Source organism: Helicoverpa zea, chromosome 20, assembly GCF_022581195.2.
Source record: "Helicoverpa zea isolate HzStark_Cry1AcR chromosome 20, ilHelZeax1.1, whole genome shotgun sequence".
In the NCBI taxonomy this organism is placed as follows: Eukaryota; Metazoa; Arthropoda; class Insecta; order Lepidoptera; family Noctuidae; genus Helicoverpa; species Helicoverpa zea.
This window is the reverse complement of record NC_061471.1, coordinates 7,863,763-7,881,946: the sequence shown is the minus strand read 5'-3', so window position 1 is coordinate 7,881,946 and position 18,184 is coordinate 7,863,763. Positions and strand designations below refer to the sequence as shown.

The 18,184-nt window shown below is 36.0% G+C and overlaps 1 protein-coding gene across 4 annotated transcripts in view; it reads right to left on the bottom strand.

Moving 5' to 3' along the window:
• Positions 1–14,232, bottom strand: part of LOC124640005 (protein doublesex) — a 57,362-nt gene extending 43,130 nt beyond the window's left edge. For all 4 annotated transcript variants that reach the window (XM_047177564.1, XM_047177563.1, XM_047177565.1 and 1 more), the window contains exon 1: positions 13,676–14,232. In XM_047177564.1, the coding sequence (XP_047033520.1) occupies positions 13,676–14,174 (499 nt within the window). In that variant the 5' untranslated portion in view covers positions 14,175–14,232. The remainder of the gene's footprint in view (positions 1–13,675) is intronic.
• Between the last annotated feature and the right edge of the window lie 3,952 nt (positions 14,233–18,184).

The following is an 18,184-nucleotide window of genomic DNA, read 5'->3' as shown; positions in this document are numbered from 1 at the left end:
ACAACATGGCTGCCTAAGAAGTAAGATTGCACTAGTTATTTTGAGGAACGTGTAATTTATATTCACATCTCCTTCAAAAATAACTTAATTTTAAAATAAGAACATGTTATACAGGTATTTATAACAGATTTAAATACAATAATTAAATTGTAATTCACAGCAGCAGCTGTGTTACTGAGAAGTTTCTTTTTAGTTATTTTTCCAGCCATAACACTAGGAATTGGTGAAAGGGAGGCATTTTTGGAGGTGCTGTCTTTTTTTAATGTTGACGTGAAAAGTGCTAATTCAATAAGAGTACTTTCAATAAATGATTTCGACTTTGACTTTATTTATCTTCATACAGAAATTATCCACGTACGATTAGTACACGAAAATGAGCAAAAAGTAATCTAAGCAACATAATGAATTTGTAACGGCATGATTAAAGCCATAATATATGATAGACAAGCGGTTAATCTCATTTATAGACGGTACGATTTATTGATTTACTCCGTAATTAAGTAACAATACATAAGTAGGTACATTTTACATTTTTTCAGTTTTAATTATCATTATTTATCATTATTATATATTATATTATCATTATTTATCTTTGAAGGTTTTTCTTATGGAATCGAGCATTTTCTTTCTTCATAGCGAAAATCATACAAATCAAAAGTAATAATATTAAGACGCTCTTAAAAAGCAATTATTAGATTACTTTTATAAAAAAGCCTTTATAATAAAAGGACTTTATAATGACAGTTACGTCATTTTGTAAGTGTAGCCGACTGTCAACTGGCTTGAAGCCAAAGTTTGAATTTTTATTGCGAATCTGTTTGCCCAAGTGAAGTAGAGTAACAAGCAAGTTTTATGCACCTCCTGAGTGAATTCACTCCGTTCACTCTTTACTGAACTGCTTAGGAGACAAATTGAATCGTTCCTCCCGAATATCCTGCGATTTTATTCGAGGGCGTAAAACATAAATTGTTCTTTAATAAAAAATATTAAAGTTTAAAAATAACATAGGTAGAAAATTGACGTGTGGTACCTAAGTACTCCTTAAAAATTGTCCTGTCTAGACACTTCACTAGTCTATCTCTTGGTACGTTGGTTATAGACAAAGATCCCAGTGCCGCTAGACATCACTTCTTATATTACGCAGAAATACAACTTATGACTATGACATAAAATAACTTCATAACAATTGACAACTCCAGGTACAATAATTACGTTAAAAACCGTACAAAAGTTTTTGCCGCCCAAAATGCGTAGCGCGTACACGTATTTTTTTCCTACGCGGAAAATCCGACAGTGTGAAATGTGCTTTACTATATTTCATTTTCTGGTTAAGGATACCTACACATTATCCTGATCTATGTGCTAAAACATACCAACTGTAACCTGTGTTAATTCTGATACAATATTCAAATAATGCAAATAATCTAGTTTATATGCAAAATTACATTGATATACCTAGTCATAAATACCCATATGTGAATAATTTATTTGATTCCATAAATTATATGTGTTTTATTATAATCAAAGGCATTAAATGATTTAATTGTAGGTGTGACGATTACTTAATAAGACGCATCTAATTTAGATTTAGTAAGAAAATCCTTGTTTTTGCGAACAAAATCAGGAGCTAGATACTATCTTCCCGAATAAAAATAATACGGTTACATTTCACAGCCATAAAATCCCTTTCCCACGAACCCAAACCCAATAAATGTCAATTTTACATTTTGATTAAATCAAAAAACAAATTAGATTAGCCGATTTCATTTGAATAAGAACATTGTTTACTTCGGTGCTAAGAAAATAGCGTTGGAAGGTTTTCGGAGCCACGAGTCTTGGGTTCGGTTCTAATTGAAACAAATGAATTCTACGAAATACCAGGGCTTCAGAAAAGACTAGGAGAACGAAATGACGAACGGAGATGACACAGTGGAAAATGTACTGAGAGAGTAGCGTTCCTCAAGTGCGGTTGTTCGAGGGACGAGGAAAGTTATTGGCTACAACTTCATGCGCTTTCTTTGAAACCCACCCATTTTCAATAAATCAATACCAATCTTTTACCATCTTAGATGTCAAACTGCTTGTTGGCCGTGGTCTGGGTGTTATATATATAGTTTAACAGCGTTAGCACCCATAACACAAGTTAATTAATAACTTACTATGGGGCTAATCGACCGTGTTTGAAAAAGGTGTCCCGAGTTTACTAGTAGGTAACTGATAGTTTTGGTCATGCCTGCCGTACTTTATTTGACCTATACCGGCCCCTGACCTACCTGCCTTATGGCATCTCCACTCTTTCCTTCCTCCGTGTAATAGAGCTTTACTTGAAGAACGGCAACAATGTAGCGACAAGGAAATTATTTTTTAAATGTGGAAGTAACTTTTAAGTTTTATTCGATGTTCTAGCTTTTACTGGAGTTGAAGAAGGATTTGCATTTTCCTAGAAAACGGATTTTTTAAGAGTGTAAAAGGAACTGGTCTTGGATGTCAAGCGTTTACTTCGTATATAAATAATAGGTAGGAGTGGATCTAGCCTCTCAGGTTATAAAGAAAGAAGAACAAACTAATGTTGATAAAGGATTAAGAGTAAACAAATATGATAGTGAGGCTTAAATTAGAAATTACACATGTGCAACTGTGTCATAACATGTATTAAGAAAGACACTATAAACTCATTACAAAATCAGATTACAACGTCATTATCTCATCTGAATACTATCTTGAATATTAACACACTAGCTGTTCTCCTGCAGTTTCACGTAACCCGTTGAGCTTCTTCCCGTACCCAAGTAAAATAGTCCTGGTTGCCGGGGGATATTATAGCTCTCCAACAATGAAAGAATTTTCCAAATCGGTACAAACAAACAACAAAAAAAATGATTCATCTTTATTATTTAAAATAAATAAACAAAAATTTATTTTTTTCTTTTTATAATATTAGTATAGATAGGTATTTATATTCTCATCCCGACACATCGTCCCGGTACGGGCAGTAGTTACCACGGGATACGCGTGAAACCGCGGGAAAACGGCTACTGTTAGAATAGAACAGTGGTTCTTAACCTTTTTGACATGAGGGACCACTTTAACTAAAGTTTGTCTTGCCGGGGACCACCTCATCGGTTTACCTAAATTAGCACTCATTTGTTTATTATTTATCAAAAAAAAATCTGAAGTTTTGGGTGAGTTCTACTCAAAGCCAAAAGCATGTCGGCAGTTGTGTAGGTAAGCAAATGCAAATAAAGAAAAACTTGCCTATGTAGTTTCCAAATGCGCGAGCGAAGCGAGCGCGAAATTTTTATCGGACTTAAACCAAATATTACGTAAAATGTAGCCCTAACGTACTAACTTTTTGTTTGTTGACAAATGCAAAAATAAGGGCATATACTTTCTGAATATGCGAGCGAAGCGAGCGCGAAATTTTTATTGGACTTCGACCAAATATTACGTAAAATAGCAATAAAATAACAAATATTACGTAGCCCAAACATACATTTTCATGAATGGAGGGACTAGGTACGACACACCCGATATACGTCCATGCGAAAACCCCCGCTCGCAATTATAAGTCAATAAAAATTAAGTTAGATAACGTATAGCAACGTCGCGAAGCTAAGCTTCGCGGACCACTTGCAATGCCTCCAGGGACCACCAGTGGTCCGCGGACCACCGGTTAAGAACCACTGGAATAGAAAGACGAAGATAGATTTACAATGAACATACAAATAGATACACCTAACTAGCTAAGATGGGCCGGTTTAATTATATCAATCGTCTAGACACGGCACGGGTATCGTTATCTGGTTATCTGACTTATGTAATACGTACTCATTAATAGACAATACAGTTAGATATAGAGACTGTTTAATTGATATCATTGTTTCTTTATGGTGAGAGGAATTTAAATGTTACTTAGTTTTCTTTGTTCGTGTAATAGGGTTTCATTTTTAGTTTATTTGAGGAATAGCGGTCCCACAGGAACTACTTATCGTACCCGGATAAAATACACCCTAATTCACCCGATGATAGTATAACTTCCTAGGTCCCAACAGTTAAAAAAAAATCAAATTGTAATAGGGCCGCGGTAACTTCTAACCACTGTTTTAAAACTGGGGTTACAAAGAGGAATTTATCTGCAAGATGAAATATTTTCTCAAGAAGATACACAAAAAGGCGTAAGTTGTAGATATAAAGATATACCCCGACCTTGCTCGAGAACGCTACTGCCCGAAATACGGGGGCGCGTAACATTTTAACCCCAACGCTAGGGCTGGCAAACTTTGGGGTGTTAACCTCAGACAATAGTCAAACAATTTGGTGTACTACACCATATTATAAATAGGCCTAAAGTTAAATCTCAAACCATGTGATAATAAGACTTAAGTAAATTAGTACCTGGTTAAGTTAGAGTAGATTTAAATTAAAATATTCTCAATAATCATTTGTAGGTACACCTGATTATGGCAGAGTATGGCTAAAGGAATACCTATGGCTGGAAATGTCAAGCCTTAAACTTTATTCACACAAATATGTTTCTTTCTTTCTTTAAATCGCGAGCGTGGTAGTTCGTGAGAGGTTATCTTTATCTCGCTAATGAGCTGTCTAAATTCTATATGACAGACAGATAGAGGCAATGATACCTATATGCTTTAGGTAAGTATCATTATTGTATATTTACATAGAATGTATAAAATGTTATGTAAAAGCAGATATCCCCCGGTGTTAAGGCTATATTTTATCCTGGTATGGGAAGTAGAGTAGTTTACACGGGAGTGGAACCGCCAGAAACAGCTAATTACCAATACAGAGACTAGAGAGCTACATTAAGTATGGGGTTATTTTATCCCGGAGTTGATTAGGTAAGCACAATTATAAATCTGTTAGCCACCTTTTCAGCTTGAATTCTACAAAAAATAATATTTTATTTAGTTAGAAGCAATTTTAACAAGCAAGGAATTATAACCCCGGAACAAAAGAACTCACAATAATAAAACAAAGACGCAAGGTGATACAAAACTTATGTATGTATGCAAGATATACATATACAAACTTATTTTGTTCCCGACCTTGCCCAAACGCGCTACTGCCCGAAATACGGGTGCACGTAAAATTTTAACCCTTAACCTTAGGGCTGGCTAGCAAAGAAAAAAATAAGTTTTTTTCCTAACTTATTCAGGCCATAATTGTAATAAATACATGTAGTACACATGTTATATTTTGACGCTTAGCTTTACTGTAAAATTTGATTAGATTCGATGAGTTTTCAGAGTCTTGCTACTTAAGTAGATACGCTTAATTATAATCTAGGCTCATATTTAACAACAGAATTTTCACCGTAATAATGCTACATATATTACCAAGCTAAATATCCTGACATTTCCAAGTATTTATTCACCCTAATTCTGAAAGAAGACAGCCCTATAGTATTCGTTCAAAATAGGGAAGTTTAATGACGAGCGCAGTGATCGTAAAACATCAAACGTTTCAGGGGTGTCGACTACCTAATACTCTTTTTGCGAAACTTTATTGCAAGTGAAAATAAATTAAATTTTAAGTAGTTACTGTGAAATGGATGACAAATATAGTTTATTATGCTGGCCTGTTTGTAGTTGATTTTAAGATTTTATGTCAAGATGGTGGGTGTCATTGTGCTCAGAGAAGACATGTTTGTATAGGGAATAAGAAAAGTCATCGTCACCGCGATATGTTTAACCGGAAACTACTGGAAAAGGGCGAAGAAAAAATACCAGTTGCCAGTCCTCTACGTGGTGTTGTTTTTTTTTCTAAATAAAAGTAGCATGAGACGAAACCATCTGAAGATGTGAAAGCTACATATGGCTTAGTACAAATAGTAAATACACACAATATTTTTAACTACTGCTTTATCTAAGTAATAAAATTGATTTTATTTGCTTTGATTAACATCAAGAATTTTTACAATATTATCATTTTTTATTCTATCTACTAGAATAATTGGATGAATTATAAAACCAATATTTTTTCCCACAAATTCAACCCTACACACTGACCTACACCCCTTGAGTCGAAAACAAACTACGTACAAGCAGACACACGTATAGAAAACGCAACCTTGTTACAGCGGCTTCGGTTCAAATTCACCAACTAAGCTCATTCCCTCCGCGTTCGGAAACGAATGAGCGTCCAGATACACGTGGAACATTCTAGAAGTTTGATCAATGTTCTTTTTGACGAGTTTTATAGAACAGGTCTGTTACATTTCTTGATGGACAGTGATTTTGATGAATTGTGGATACCTATATTTTGTAATTCAACCCTAGAGGCTGACCGACACCCCTTGAGACGTAGGTGTAGAAAACGCAACCTTGTTACAGCGGCTTCGGTTCAAATTCACCAACTAAGCTCATTCCCTCCGCGTTCGGAAACGAATGAGCGTCCAGATACACGTGGAACATTCTAGAAGTTGATCGAATGTTCTTTTTGAGGAGTTTTATTGAACCCCTTTTTTAAGATGTCTGTTACATCTCTTAGTGAAGGATTTCTTTGTGGAAAGTGTTTTTGATTCGTTATTTTTTTACCTTTCGTAGTTCATTCCTGTTATTTAGAAAAAAAATAAAACCCACCAAAAAAAATGTAGTGAGGAGAAAAATAAATATTTACAAAAAAAAATATGGTATACGACATGAATTATATTTCCTAACTTAGATATAATTACCTAATAACCAAGCTCATGATACTACTACAGCCCTGGGAATGTTTTTTTTAATCCACACTTCAATTAGGTAGATAGAGTTGTCTATGTATTAACAAACTGGTACCTGCATTACTAATAGGAGTAGACGCAACACAAGTCCTTGTTACTCACATAATAAACGTTTACATAAGACTAGGCCGCCCCGCCCATAGGCTTAAGTTTTTATTGCCACCCCCTCCCCCGACCACCTAGCTTCCACGACCTATCGGAATCCTTCACCCCTCGAATTTACCCCTCGGCAAGAAAGAGATAGCCACATAAACACTTATAAAAGAAAAAACGAAACAACCAATGGGAGTTAACTCCTGCCACATATTTATTCCGATAGCCATATTGAATTTTTTATACATGTAAATAAATAATAAAATTGTTAATATGTTTTATTGTTGAAGAACAATTGGTCACATTTCTTATAATGAGAGTAAGTAAGGTTGCAAGAATTGAAATAATTTATAGTTGTCATTAATAACAATGGTTTATTTATAAAACGCAACTATCATAAATAATGTGTAAGAAGAATAATGTTGTCTATGGTTAAGATGTCCGCACTTTTTTTGCTATGGCCTTCTGGCAATATGTCTATTGTGGTTATAACATAAAATGGTGGCATTTCTCAATATAGTAGGGTACGAATAGCATTCTCCATTATTAGAACACCAAATAGATACAAATTATTATTATCAGTTAGTCAAAAACGGATTAAAGGTAATTATCCCACAGTGTTAGAAACATAATTCTTATTGACAGTTAGATTAGTGCAATACTGCAAGCCTTATCAACTAAGTTACCAGTTGGAAATAACTTGAATTTTGTAAGCCTGCCTTTTTTAGAGACCCGTGATTTATCAACCGCGTGGGCATAAGTAGGTATAGGCCGCCTATCACAGAAGCTATTGAATAAAATATAGTTTACATTGATTTACACTAACAACTTAGGGCTGATTTTTCAATCATCAGTTAACTTTTATCTGAGGAATTAACAATGGCGGTTGGACATATTTTTCATACAAAAGCTGTCAAAACGTCAAACATATTCCTCAGATAAAAGTTATCTGGCGATTGAAAAACCAGCCCTCAATTGTGTTTTTTTTCTGGTAGAATTAACTGACATTTATTGTTTTTCCTTTAGTTGATTGATTTACTTTAACAATTAAATGATTACTTATTTTTTATGGTGGAATTTATTGAGACTTATTTATTATCTTTCCTAAGTCCGCCGGTTTAACATTCATGTGAATACCAACGCAGACACCTCAGTTTGCCTCAATTTGACCATATTTTAATAAAAAAATGAATTGGGCATTTTGCAAAAATGTAAATTATAGCAATTTCAAAACTAAAGTAACCATATCAACATCATAAGTACGTAAAACAATGATCTTCATTCAATTATGTTATCTGTGCGATTAAAAATGAATGCAACAAATTGTGTTATCTGTGCACAGGTCACCTACCTACACTATAATTGGTATGTTATCTCTTATATTCAGTACAATTTACAATTCTAGTGAACAATCTATATTAATACTTTGTATTTTACCTAAGTATATGTTTTTTTATTATGCACACGAACGGAGTTGTGGTATTTGGCATTTTCAGTGTTATTCTATAAGAAAGAATGTATAGAAATTACAAGAAAAAAAACATCTTTATCATAAATATTCCTTCGCAGTCATTTTTCAACTTCTTTGGATTCTCAATCACGATTTAATATAATATTTTAACTAAGCAAAAAGATATAATTTAGGCCCAAGTTCGCCGACAACATTACAAACTTCCGTTTTTTTTTAAACTTCTGTTCACTTTGAAAACTGAACGTAAAAATTCATGGTAAACAGTTGTTTTAAGAAATCGAAATCGGAATTAAAAGACCAATTTAAACATCGTGCCTTGGATTTTATTCAGCTACAATAATATGTGACAGTAAAGCACTGAATTGCTTTACTGACAGATATTATTGTAAGCATTATAACTATAGTTTAATCTCTCAACTAGCTTCTTCTCACAATTCGAGCCATATGCCGCGGAAACAACTGCCCACACCAGGATAAAAGTAGCCTATGTCCTTTCTCAGGATCGGAAGTACCTATACCTATCTACCTATGTGAAAATCGGTCCAGTAATTAGATTGTTTTAGCATAGAGAGAGTTACTTTGGCATTTTAAATATGTATTAGTAAAATTAAATATAATTTCAAGCGATTCCCGTTCCACATCGCGTGACCTCAAACTTGCGTCCCAATAAACAGACGTCTACTCTCAATTTAACCAGATCTAGGACTAAATTTATCAAACTACCAACAAATAATAATTCAAACATGCATTTTGATTAATAAACAATAACTTATCACGTCTATTGGCCCAGCAACTCTTATCAGTTGCAACTTTGATTAGTGAATACTGACACTGCAACCTTATCTAGATAACTTTGTTTGACTAAAAACTACTTGGATCAATTTTGTTTGATTACAGATAATATTTGAGGTTGTTTGAAGAATAGTCTATGGTTTGACGATCTATGGTCGTGAATTTAAGGGTATATAATGGCGTCCTAGCGAATTATCGGCCACGGCGTGTATTCTCATATCTATATATATAAAAATGAATTGCTGTTCGTTAGTCTCGCTAAAACTCGAGAACGGCTGGGCCGATTGAGCTGATTTTAGTTTTAAAATGTTTGTCGTAGTCCAGGGTAGGTCTAAACGGTGAGCAAATAAGGAAAAAAAAATTGCGAGTAAGATTCCCGGGACGGGAGTGATTAGACAAAAACCAACTTACGGAATGCCGCAGAACCACAAAAGTAAAGTACTAGGACAGCATAATTCACCTTACTCTATACAACTGCTCACCATGTACCAGGGTAGCATAACTTATATGAGTATACCAATACCAAGTGTAGGTCGACGCTACTGCTCACCATGTACCAGAGCGGCAAAAAATACACCGGGCGCGGGTAATACCGCGGGGAACGTGCCTAGTGCGAGTTTTGCAAGTTAACTTTCTCGATGCGTAAATTATCATACAACTTAATTACGTAGTATTCATTTTTGACATGTTTATTTCATAAAGGCTGTCATCGGCACTTGGTCGTACTATAAACGCGCTCACTTGCGAAATAGTAAACGTCATTATCCGGAAAAATGAATGAACGTGCTGTATTCTAATCATATGATGTAGCATACGACTCTTTACTTCAGCCAAGTTATAAAATTACGTATCGAGCGCGTAAACTTACAAAACTCGGAATCAGCACTCAGAACTACAAAAACTTGTATCAATCAGAAACATAGTTTTTCCTTAATCATTGTTACTGTATGATCTAGTCAAAATACATTTTGCAATGAAATCTAAAATAATATTGCAAGCATAACAAATTATCTATTTCAGTAAGACCCTAAACTATAATTAGGAAAATTAATAGGTACTCAGTAGATAATGAATATGGCAAGCCATCATCCCACAGTGCAAATGTGCAATTGTGCACTCACAAATGACAATTTGCCTATTTTACTGCTCACCCCTAATAATATTATAGGGTAGCTCGTTGTGGGGGTAAATATTATCCCTATGACAAGTAAAAACAAATTAGACGAGTTTTATTGTTGCTGTATAAAAGCAAGTAAGTAAAGTATTGGTTCGAAATAGTTTTTCGTGGTTGGAAGTGAATTTTATAAGAAGGAAATTGTGCCTACTTTGCTATTGTAAGTTATCATAAAGTAAAAATATGCGCGATTTTGCTATTTAAAGTTTAGCTATAGGTTAACGATAGCCAAATCATAACCAGCGATTTGACAACTGAAAATGGTTCGGTTTTTGTTATAGTTAAATGGTGCAACCTACCATAAAGAAACAATTATGTTAAAAATGGGGGAATTATGTTACGCACAAAGTAAAAACTGAACCAATTCCTAAAATACAAAAATAAAGTTGTTCGTGCTTAGCCCATGTAAAATATCTTTGATGTAGAAATCGTGTCAGTTAAAAGTCCGGAGTTAATAAAAAAATGTGTGAAAATAGAATATTAGCATCTAAGTAGTTCAACAGTACCGACAAGACCGTAAGATATGTCCATTGATTTTAATTGACGAGTTTACCTTTGCAAAGTACAAACAAGCTATAAACTTACTTTCGCACAAACGCCAGAAGAAAGGGCGAAGGTCAAAAACGATATACAGCCAACATGGTACCTTTGATTACCCCATGTTCGTGATTACAATCAATAATAAATAAATAGGAATAAATAGGAAATAAATAGGAATGATAAATAGGAACGATATTAAATTGAGTAATTTTTGGGAATCGTGCTCCAATATTTTGAGTTTTGTGTGTGGAGAAAAATATTAAGTTAAAGACCCTTAGGCCCAAGTTCCCTGACAACGCTAACGGCAGTTTTCTTGAAACAATTGTTTAATAAGTTTTTGACCATCAAAGTAAACAGTCAAGAAAAGAAGTCGTTTGAATAGATTTCTATGTTGTTAGTGCACTTGGGCATTGTTTGTATAAGAGATTATTACCATTACGTTTTTTTTTACACTCTAAGTAATTACAATATTATTTTAGCATAGTCTTGAACCAACTAAGTTGGAGTAGACATTGACTAAACATCTGACTCTTCAATCCATTTTCACGGGCAACACGATACCTTCATTTTCTGGCTTCTAACTACATGTAATATCTGGCCAGGATACACTTCGAATCATCGGGAATAAGTTGCATGCAGATTTAATTTGATGAATAAATATGAAAATCTTTACAATTCTGTGGACTTCTTTTAGTCGCATACGGAAAGTTTGTTAGTGCAAATTGAACTGTAATCATGTTGATACAAGAAAGAGTAAACATATTTACTTTTTGTTTTCATTTCGTTCAGCATTATCTGAAATTGCATTTTTTTATCATCAAGACAATATTCTTGGACTGTTAACTTCTGTAAATGCACGATAAATAAATAAAAAACTTGTTTTCTTTAATTTTCGTTTCAGGCTGTAATTTCTTTTGTACAACAACTACCTCGCATAAAGACTAGACTATGCGTACCCACAGACTCTGTAAATTTATTTACCAGTTTTTTTTAATTGCTGCTGTAGCTTAGCGATGAAATACAACAATCGTATGATTTAACACGACCCAATACGTTGACTGAGTCAAATCAAAATCTTATTCGATTACGAAACAAGTTAAATCATACTCAATTCTTTATTAGCATTCCATGTCATAAAGGTTTTGATTATGATTAGAAACAATATGGACCCTATAGGGCACATCTTACAGAAGTAGGAGAGTTTTAATACTAGCGAGGTCCCACCGAAAACACCTTGGATTAACATGTCTGAGATACATAGTCATTTTAGTTTTAGCCCCTCCGTACATTAGGCTACTCAAATCCAACGGTTATGTTTTCTAATAATTGTGTACTGTGCTAAGAGCCTTTTGATGCCGTTCTTCACAACCGGCGGCATCTGCCATGCAGTGAGATGCAGCAAGAAAGTATGATAAGTGGATTTTTGGCAACAAGTTGCAACAAAGTCTACATGAGAGCCTCTTTTCAGTGGAATATAAACTTTTGGATTCATAGCCATACTTGTAAGACAAAACGATTAAAGAAACCTTGGATGAGCCTACGATCGCCAAAGCATGGCATCTAATTTGAGTTTTGTCAGTAAAAACTCGATAAACTTATTTACACAGAACCCTGCGGCCTATCGCTTTTAGGGATCGCATTTCTAAGCGTCTCGTCTCACGATTCTTCAATCAATCATTTCGTCTGCGTGTAATGAACGTTGAAGCCGCTTAAATCCGTGTTTACAACGCTTTCTAGGAAAAAACATGACCTTTTTGGCAATCGGGTAAAAAGATTGAAAAGTTCTCTTCATGAATAAGTAGCATTACAGTTCCTTACTTCTTAATATAGAAAGTTTGTGAAAGGTACGTACTTGGGTTAAGTTTTATTTAGTACGTCAAAAAATAAGACCCAAAAAAAGACTAATTTAGGATTTAAGTTAGTAATAGAAGATTCGCGTTATTTGCATTTAATTATTTCCCAAAACTTTTGAACTTGGAATGGCTTAGTAAGATTAATTAACAATTTTCAAATCACATTGCAATAGGCCTAAAACATTGAAGTTAGGTATGAAAGTGATTAAAACCCATCTTGAAAATGACTTGGAAACTATCTGGCAGATCTCTTATAGACTGTTTCTAATCTTACTTTGAGTAGGTTACAGAGAATAATAAGTATATTACACACAGCAGTTATCTATAAATATCTTAGAAGACTAGGTACCTAGGTATAGAATCTTGTTAGCTACGTCAGATACACGTGTAGGCTAGGCCTAAGCCGTGTTAGAACGATCCGGTAAGCAACTTGAGTGAGTTATTTAAATTTTCACATCTTGCAAGTTTTAGTGGAAATTCGGTTATTGGTGTTTTGAAGTAGGTATTGTCAAAAAAGTTTCTAATAACTTTTCTTAATATAGAATTTGAAAGATAAAGAATACTTAAATGCATTAAAAATTAATTAATAGGTATAATAATTAGAATAGATAAATAGCGCTGGTTTATTTATTGTCATTATCAGTTATTCCCAGGATGATCTGAGCCTAATTTGATTAGACTGCATTTGTTATCAGATAAGATAGTTCGAGTTTCATATTGGACTCGATCAAGATGTCTAAATAAACATTGTTCGTGAACTGGGAACTTGTTATTGTCATTGTCATAGGAAGTTAGACTAAACTGTATAAGGTATGTTGTAATTGTTTGCAGTTTACTTATAGTGCGTTTATTTATTTTGTGCCTACTTACCGAGAACTCATATTTTACATCCCTTTTCTAACAAATGGCCAAAGAACGAAAATCAAAACAGAATCCTGCGCACACGCATTCAGAGCAAATCCTGACAGAAACTTTGACGCAAACTTCACTGTAGAAGCAAATCCACTAACCCGGTTGCTGAGGCGGCATGAGCGGCGGCATCGCGGGCGGCAGCGGCGCGGAGGGCGGCGGCGGCGCGTACGGCGACACGCCGGGCGAGCCGGGCACCGAGTCGCAGCTGGCCGAGCCCAGCGAGCGCGGCGGCGGCACCACGGGGCTGCGCGGCGCCTTCACCACGGGCGGCTCGGGCTGCTCCAGCTCCACGCCCGGCGGCTGCAGCCCCGTCACCAGCGCCCGCGCGCGCGCCTCGTCCTGCGCCTGCGCGCGCCGCAGCGCCGTTTGCAGCGCCATCACGCGCTGCCGGTCCGCCGTCAGCCGGCACTTCTCGCAGGTGCAGTTGCGGTACTTGCAGTAGCGCTTGTGGCCCTTCAGCTCGATCTTGAGCCGGTGGTTGCGGCAGCGCGCGCAGTTGGGCGGCGCGCGCGGGACGGCCGAGCTGGACGCGCCCGGCTCCGAGCGCTCCTCGCAGTCGTCGGGCGTGCGGCGCCTCCACGCGCCCACGGACACCATGGCGGGCTCCTCGTTGTCGGCCGTGTTCGCGACGGTAGCGCGCGAGACGAACGCACACGCGGTGCGGCGCGCGGTCACGGAGCGACTGCCTGCCCCCGCCGCCGGCCGTGTGCCCCGCCCCGCGCCCCACCCCGCCGCGCTACTGCATTTATTGCCGTGCCCCTATGCAACTATGCAATTCTTTGCACATAAATTACTAAATTCACGCAAGACATCCTGACTTTCAGGAATTTTGGTACGTAACAGAGGTTTGTTCACGGCGCCGAATACAAAATAATTCATTTAGTTACAGCAACAAACAATATTTTCGCAAAGCATAGAGTTGCGAGTAACATGCAGTGCAAAACATCAGATAAGTTTAAAACAGGGGAAAAATAATATTTACGAAAACTTGTTGGCATATTCAAAATGAGATTCACCTATCCTGGGAGAGCACATGCTCTCCCAAGCCTAAACTGTACCAAAGTGAACAAGATTTACCTAAAGGAAACAGTGTATCTTCACAAACTCATTGAGCAAGTTCCTGCCAGAGCTGCTCTACTTTTAGTTTAGTTTGTTCTGTGCAAGTTTTGGTGCTAAAATCTCTGCCTATGTTTTTCTACTAGAATAAAATATATTCTAAAAACTAAAATTGCATCCATAAAATATAGTCAGCTCTATGTTTTTAATTGCTCTAAGTGCATAACAAACAGCAATTAACCAAACCTAAACATAATTAGTACAAAACGACAAACTAAATCACTCATCGCGATTTATTGGAAAAAAAATACCAGATAGTACCTAACATAATTTATTTGCATTTTGTCATTACGCAAAGGTGCACACGAATAAAGTCCCCGAACTGCGTGTGGCTTGCACTTCTACGATCGCGTGCAACGACTACCGCGCACACATACACAGGCACGTACCTGCACGGCGAACGTTCACTCGTGTGCGTGACAAGTTGCGCTAGTGTGCTCGTCTCGCGATTTTACACGTGAAGTTTTGTAAGTGTGCGTGATGCGTTGTTACGTCACTAAAGTTTCGGAAACATGCGGTTCGTTTTGAAAATCGACAGTGTTTTTGAATGCAATTTTTGAAGTAGGTGTCGGTCAAGACGTTCAGAACTTTTTTGTTTTTTTTTTTTTACTGTCCTTGATTTAGTATCTCCATCGTTTGCATTTGTTCTACATATTTCAGCTCTTGAATTAAGAACCTATGTCTCGAAACAAAAAAAAACTGCTTCTAAAAATACTAAAATGGGGGAAATAAAATATTTTAGGTGCATCTGTCTAAAAGCCGCTGCCTAGTAGATGCACCTATGTTTATTAAGTACATTTATTTACGTACTGTTAAGCAAAAATACGTTGTAGGTATAGTTGCATTTGTATATTTTTATTTTTTCCTTCCCTGTTTTAAAATGTTATCAGACATAAGTACCTGAGGTTATATCATGAGCATATCTATCTACGACTTTTGAAATTGAATTCCTCGATTTTTCTTCAGATCTTCCTTCATCTTCAGATCCTGGACCTGATGACAATGGGACCATTTGAGTAGCATAAATTCGTTTATTCGTTAAAGATTCAAGAGATAGGCAGCCAAGACACCCCTCTATTTTCGACGTAGATTAAAAATGGTAAAAAATGCAGTTCCTCTGACATATCTTCTGAAGGATTTTTTTTTAATCCTACCAGCACTTCACCACTTTTCATGATTCTTTCTTTCTGGAAAGAAGACATGGTGAAACAAACTCCAACCCACCAACCTTGAATTGCAAAGCTAGCTTTCGAAGAGATCATATTTTATAGAAACTTAACTTCTATATTTTTTTGTTTATTAATTTAATCGTATTTCCATTAAATTTTAATTAAAAGCTACTTCTATTAAAAACCCCAAAAACAAAAAGTATTATTTGTAGTAGTATTTTATAGTAAATACTTCTTTGGTGTCCCAAGCGAAGTGTAAAAGCGCAGTGTGTGTCCTGTTCATTGATGTATGCATTCTTGCATAGGGTTGTCAATTACCCATATTTACCTATGTGGTGACAACCCCCCTGAAAAATTAACGGGGTAAACAAAACAATTGTAGAATGATGCTGAGGCAATCATCATTGATTTAAATAATTAAACTTTTATTTAAATAGTCTTATTTATTATTAATTGTCAAACAAGATAACTTCGAACCTAAAATCTGAATTTTAAGGTAAAGTCAAATTTTCATGGGGTCTTCAATATTCGTGTGCGGTGTCTTCAAATAAGATGTAGATAACCCTACGCAATATGCATGTATTAACTAACTTTATTATTTCGAATATCCAAACAGCACATAAACCAAGAAGAAATCGCATGCATTGTAATAATTTCTCCTTTTTTCCATAGAGAACGTGATGACACCTCGCATTAAAAATTTAATAGTTAAAAACTGTGTCTCGTACTCTGCAAAGACGCTATTCAAATTTTACGAGCGGCCATGTTGTATTTAATATTGTCAGTGCATGCGCATCGCTCATCCCCTTTAACGTGCCTTCGGGTGACGCACGCTGTTTGCGGCACTTCATACATTATTATTTCATATAAGTTTCATTCAGACCTTATTTATTTTTAACCGACTGACCTGATGATGGAGACCAGAGAAGGTCGAGGAAACTCGACAACTGAATGTGTAAAATATCTCGTATTTGGGCTTATATTCTTTGTATTGATGAGAACTTTCCACTTATATGGATAGGGACAACTATTCGTATCACTGAAAAGCTGTAAATAAAAAACTTTTTTACAAAAAAATTAAACCGACTTCCAAAAACACTAAAAAGCAAAAAAAAAACTAATTTTAGGTGCATTGGCCTAGAAGGCGGTGGCAAAATTAACTTAGTAACATCCATAAGGCACCAACTTCTAGGCCGATGCACCTAAAATTAGTATTTTTTTGCTTTTTAGTGTTTTTGGAAGTCGGTTTAATTTTTATATAAAAAAGTTATTTTTTAGTTCAGAAGTTTTCTTTATATACCTCAAAATCTGTACATTATATTTTATAATATACTAAATCTATATTTACATAAAAAAGAAAACTTAAAATTAATAAAGGGCGTCGAAAAATTGATCCTCATCGCTGTCACCCGGCAGTGTACCCAAAAGGCTGGCTGCATTGCAAGTTTGGCGAAATAAAAGCCAGCCCTCGGGTCACGAGAAGTGTCAACAAGGCGCTTAGAAATTTCCTTACCATGCGCATGAGCAGTCGGACCCCACGGCCCGAGAATTCTTTTAATCCTATTTCGAAATTAGGATACCTACTGGCAGGCAGTCTCCTAATCAGCGGTTGCTACTGGTTGTTTGCTACAGATATAGGTAGACCCATAGAAGTCTGTCTATGTGGGAACTTCCTGCTTAGGGAATTGGCAATTACACAAGGTCAGGATAAGGGAAAGGAGGCCTTTATCCTGCTATGAGATAGTACCTAATACGCACTGTTTTAAAAAAATACTTATTACATAATGAATGTAACAAGAGTTGCCTTTAGAGTTAACTTATAAATAAGTAGCCACTCGTAAATTGCTAAAAACTAAGTTGACAGCAAGACAAGCGGTAATTCAATGTCCAAGGTTCAACGCTTAGATATATTCTCCGATTCTGGCACGACTTTAACATATTAAAATAAAATCGTTCTGATTATCTTTACCTCTTCTGCTAATCTGATCCTTATTATGCGTTAATTATTTTTATTAGATAGAATTTTTATCCTCTCTTTTTTTAAATTAATTATTTCTTTTCCTACAACTGGTGCGCTCACCTGACACTAAATGTCCGATATTCAAATCTGTCGTGGGCATTAACGCTATGATTTTGCATAGAGGTGATTGAGAACAGACTGCATATTCTAACAGTATTTAATCTCGAAGAAAGAAAGTTTTCTTTTATTTGCGTGTGTGTTTTGAGGTCAAGACGTGACATAGGCGCAAGAATGCCTGTTGAGTTGGTGCATAGAAGCTAGATGGTGGCTACATTTCACATTTCGTAAGGAAAAGTTTGAGA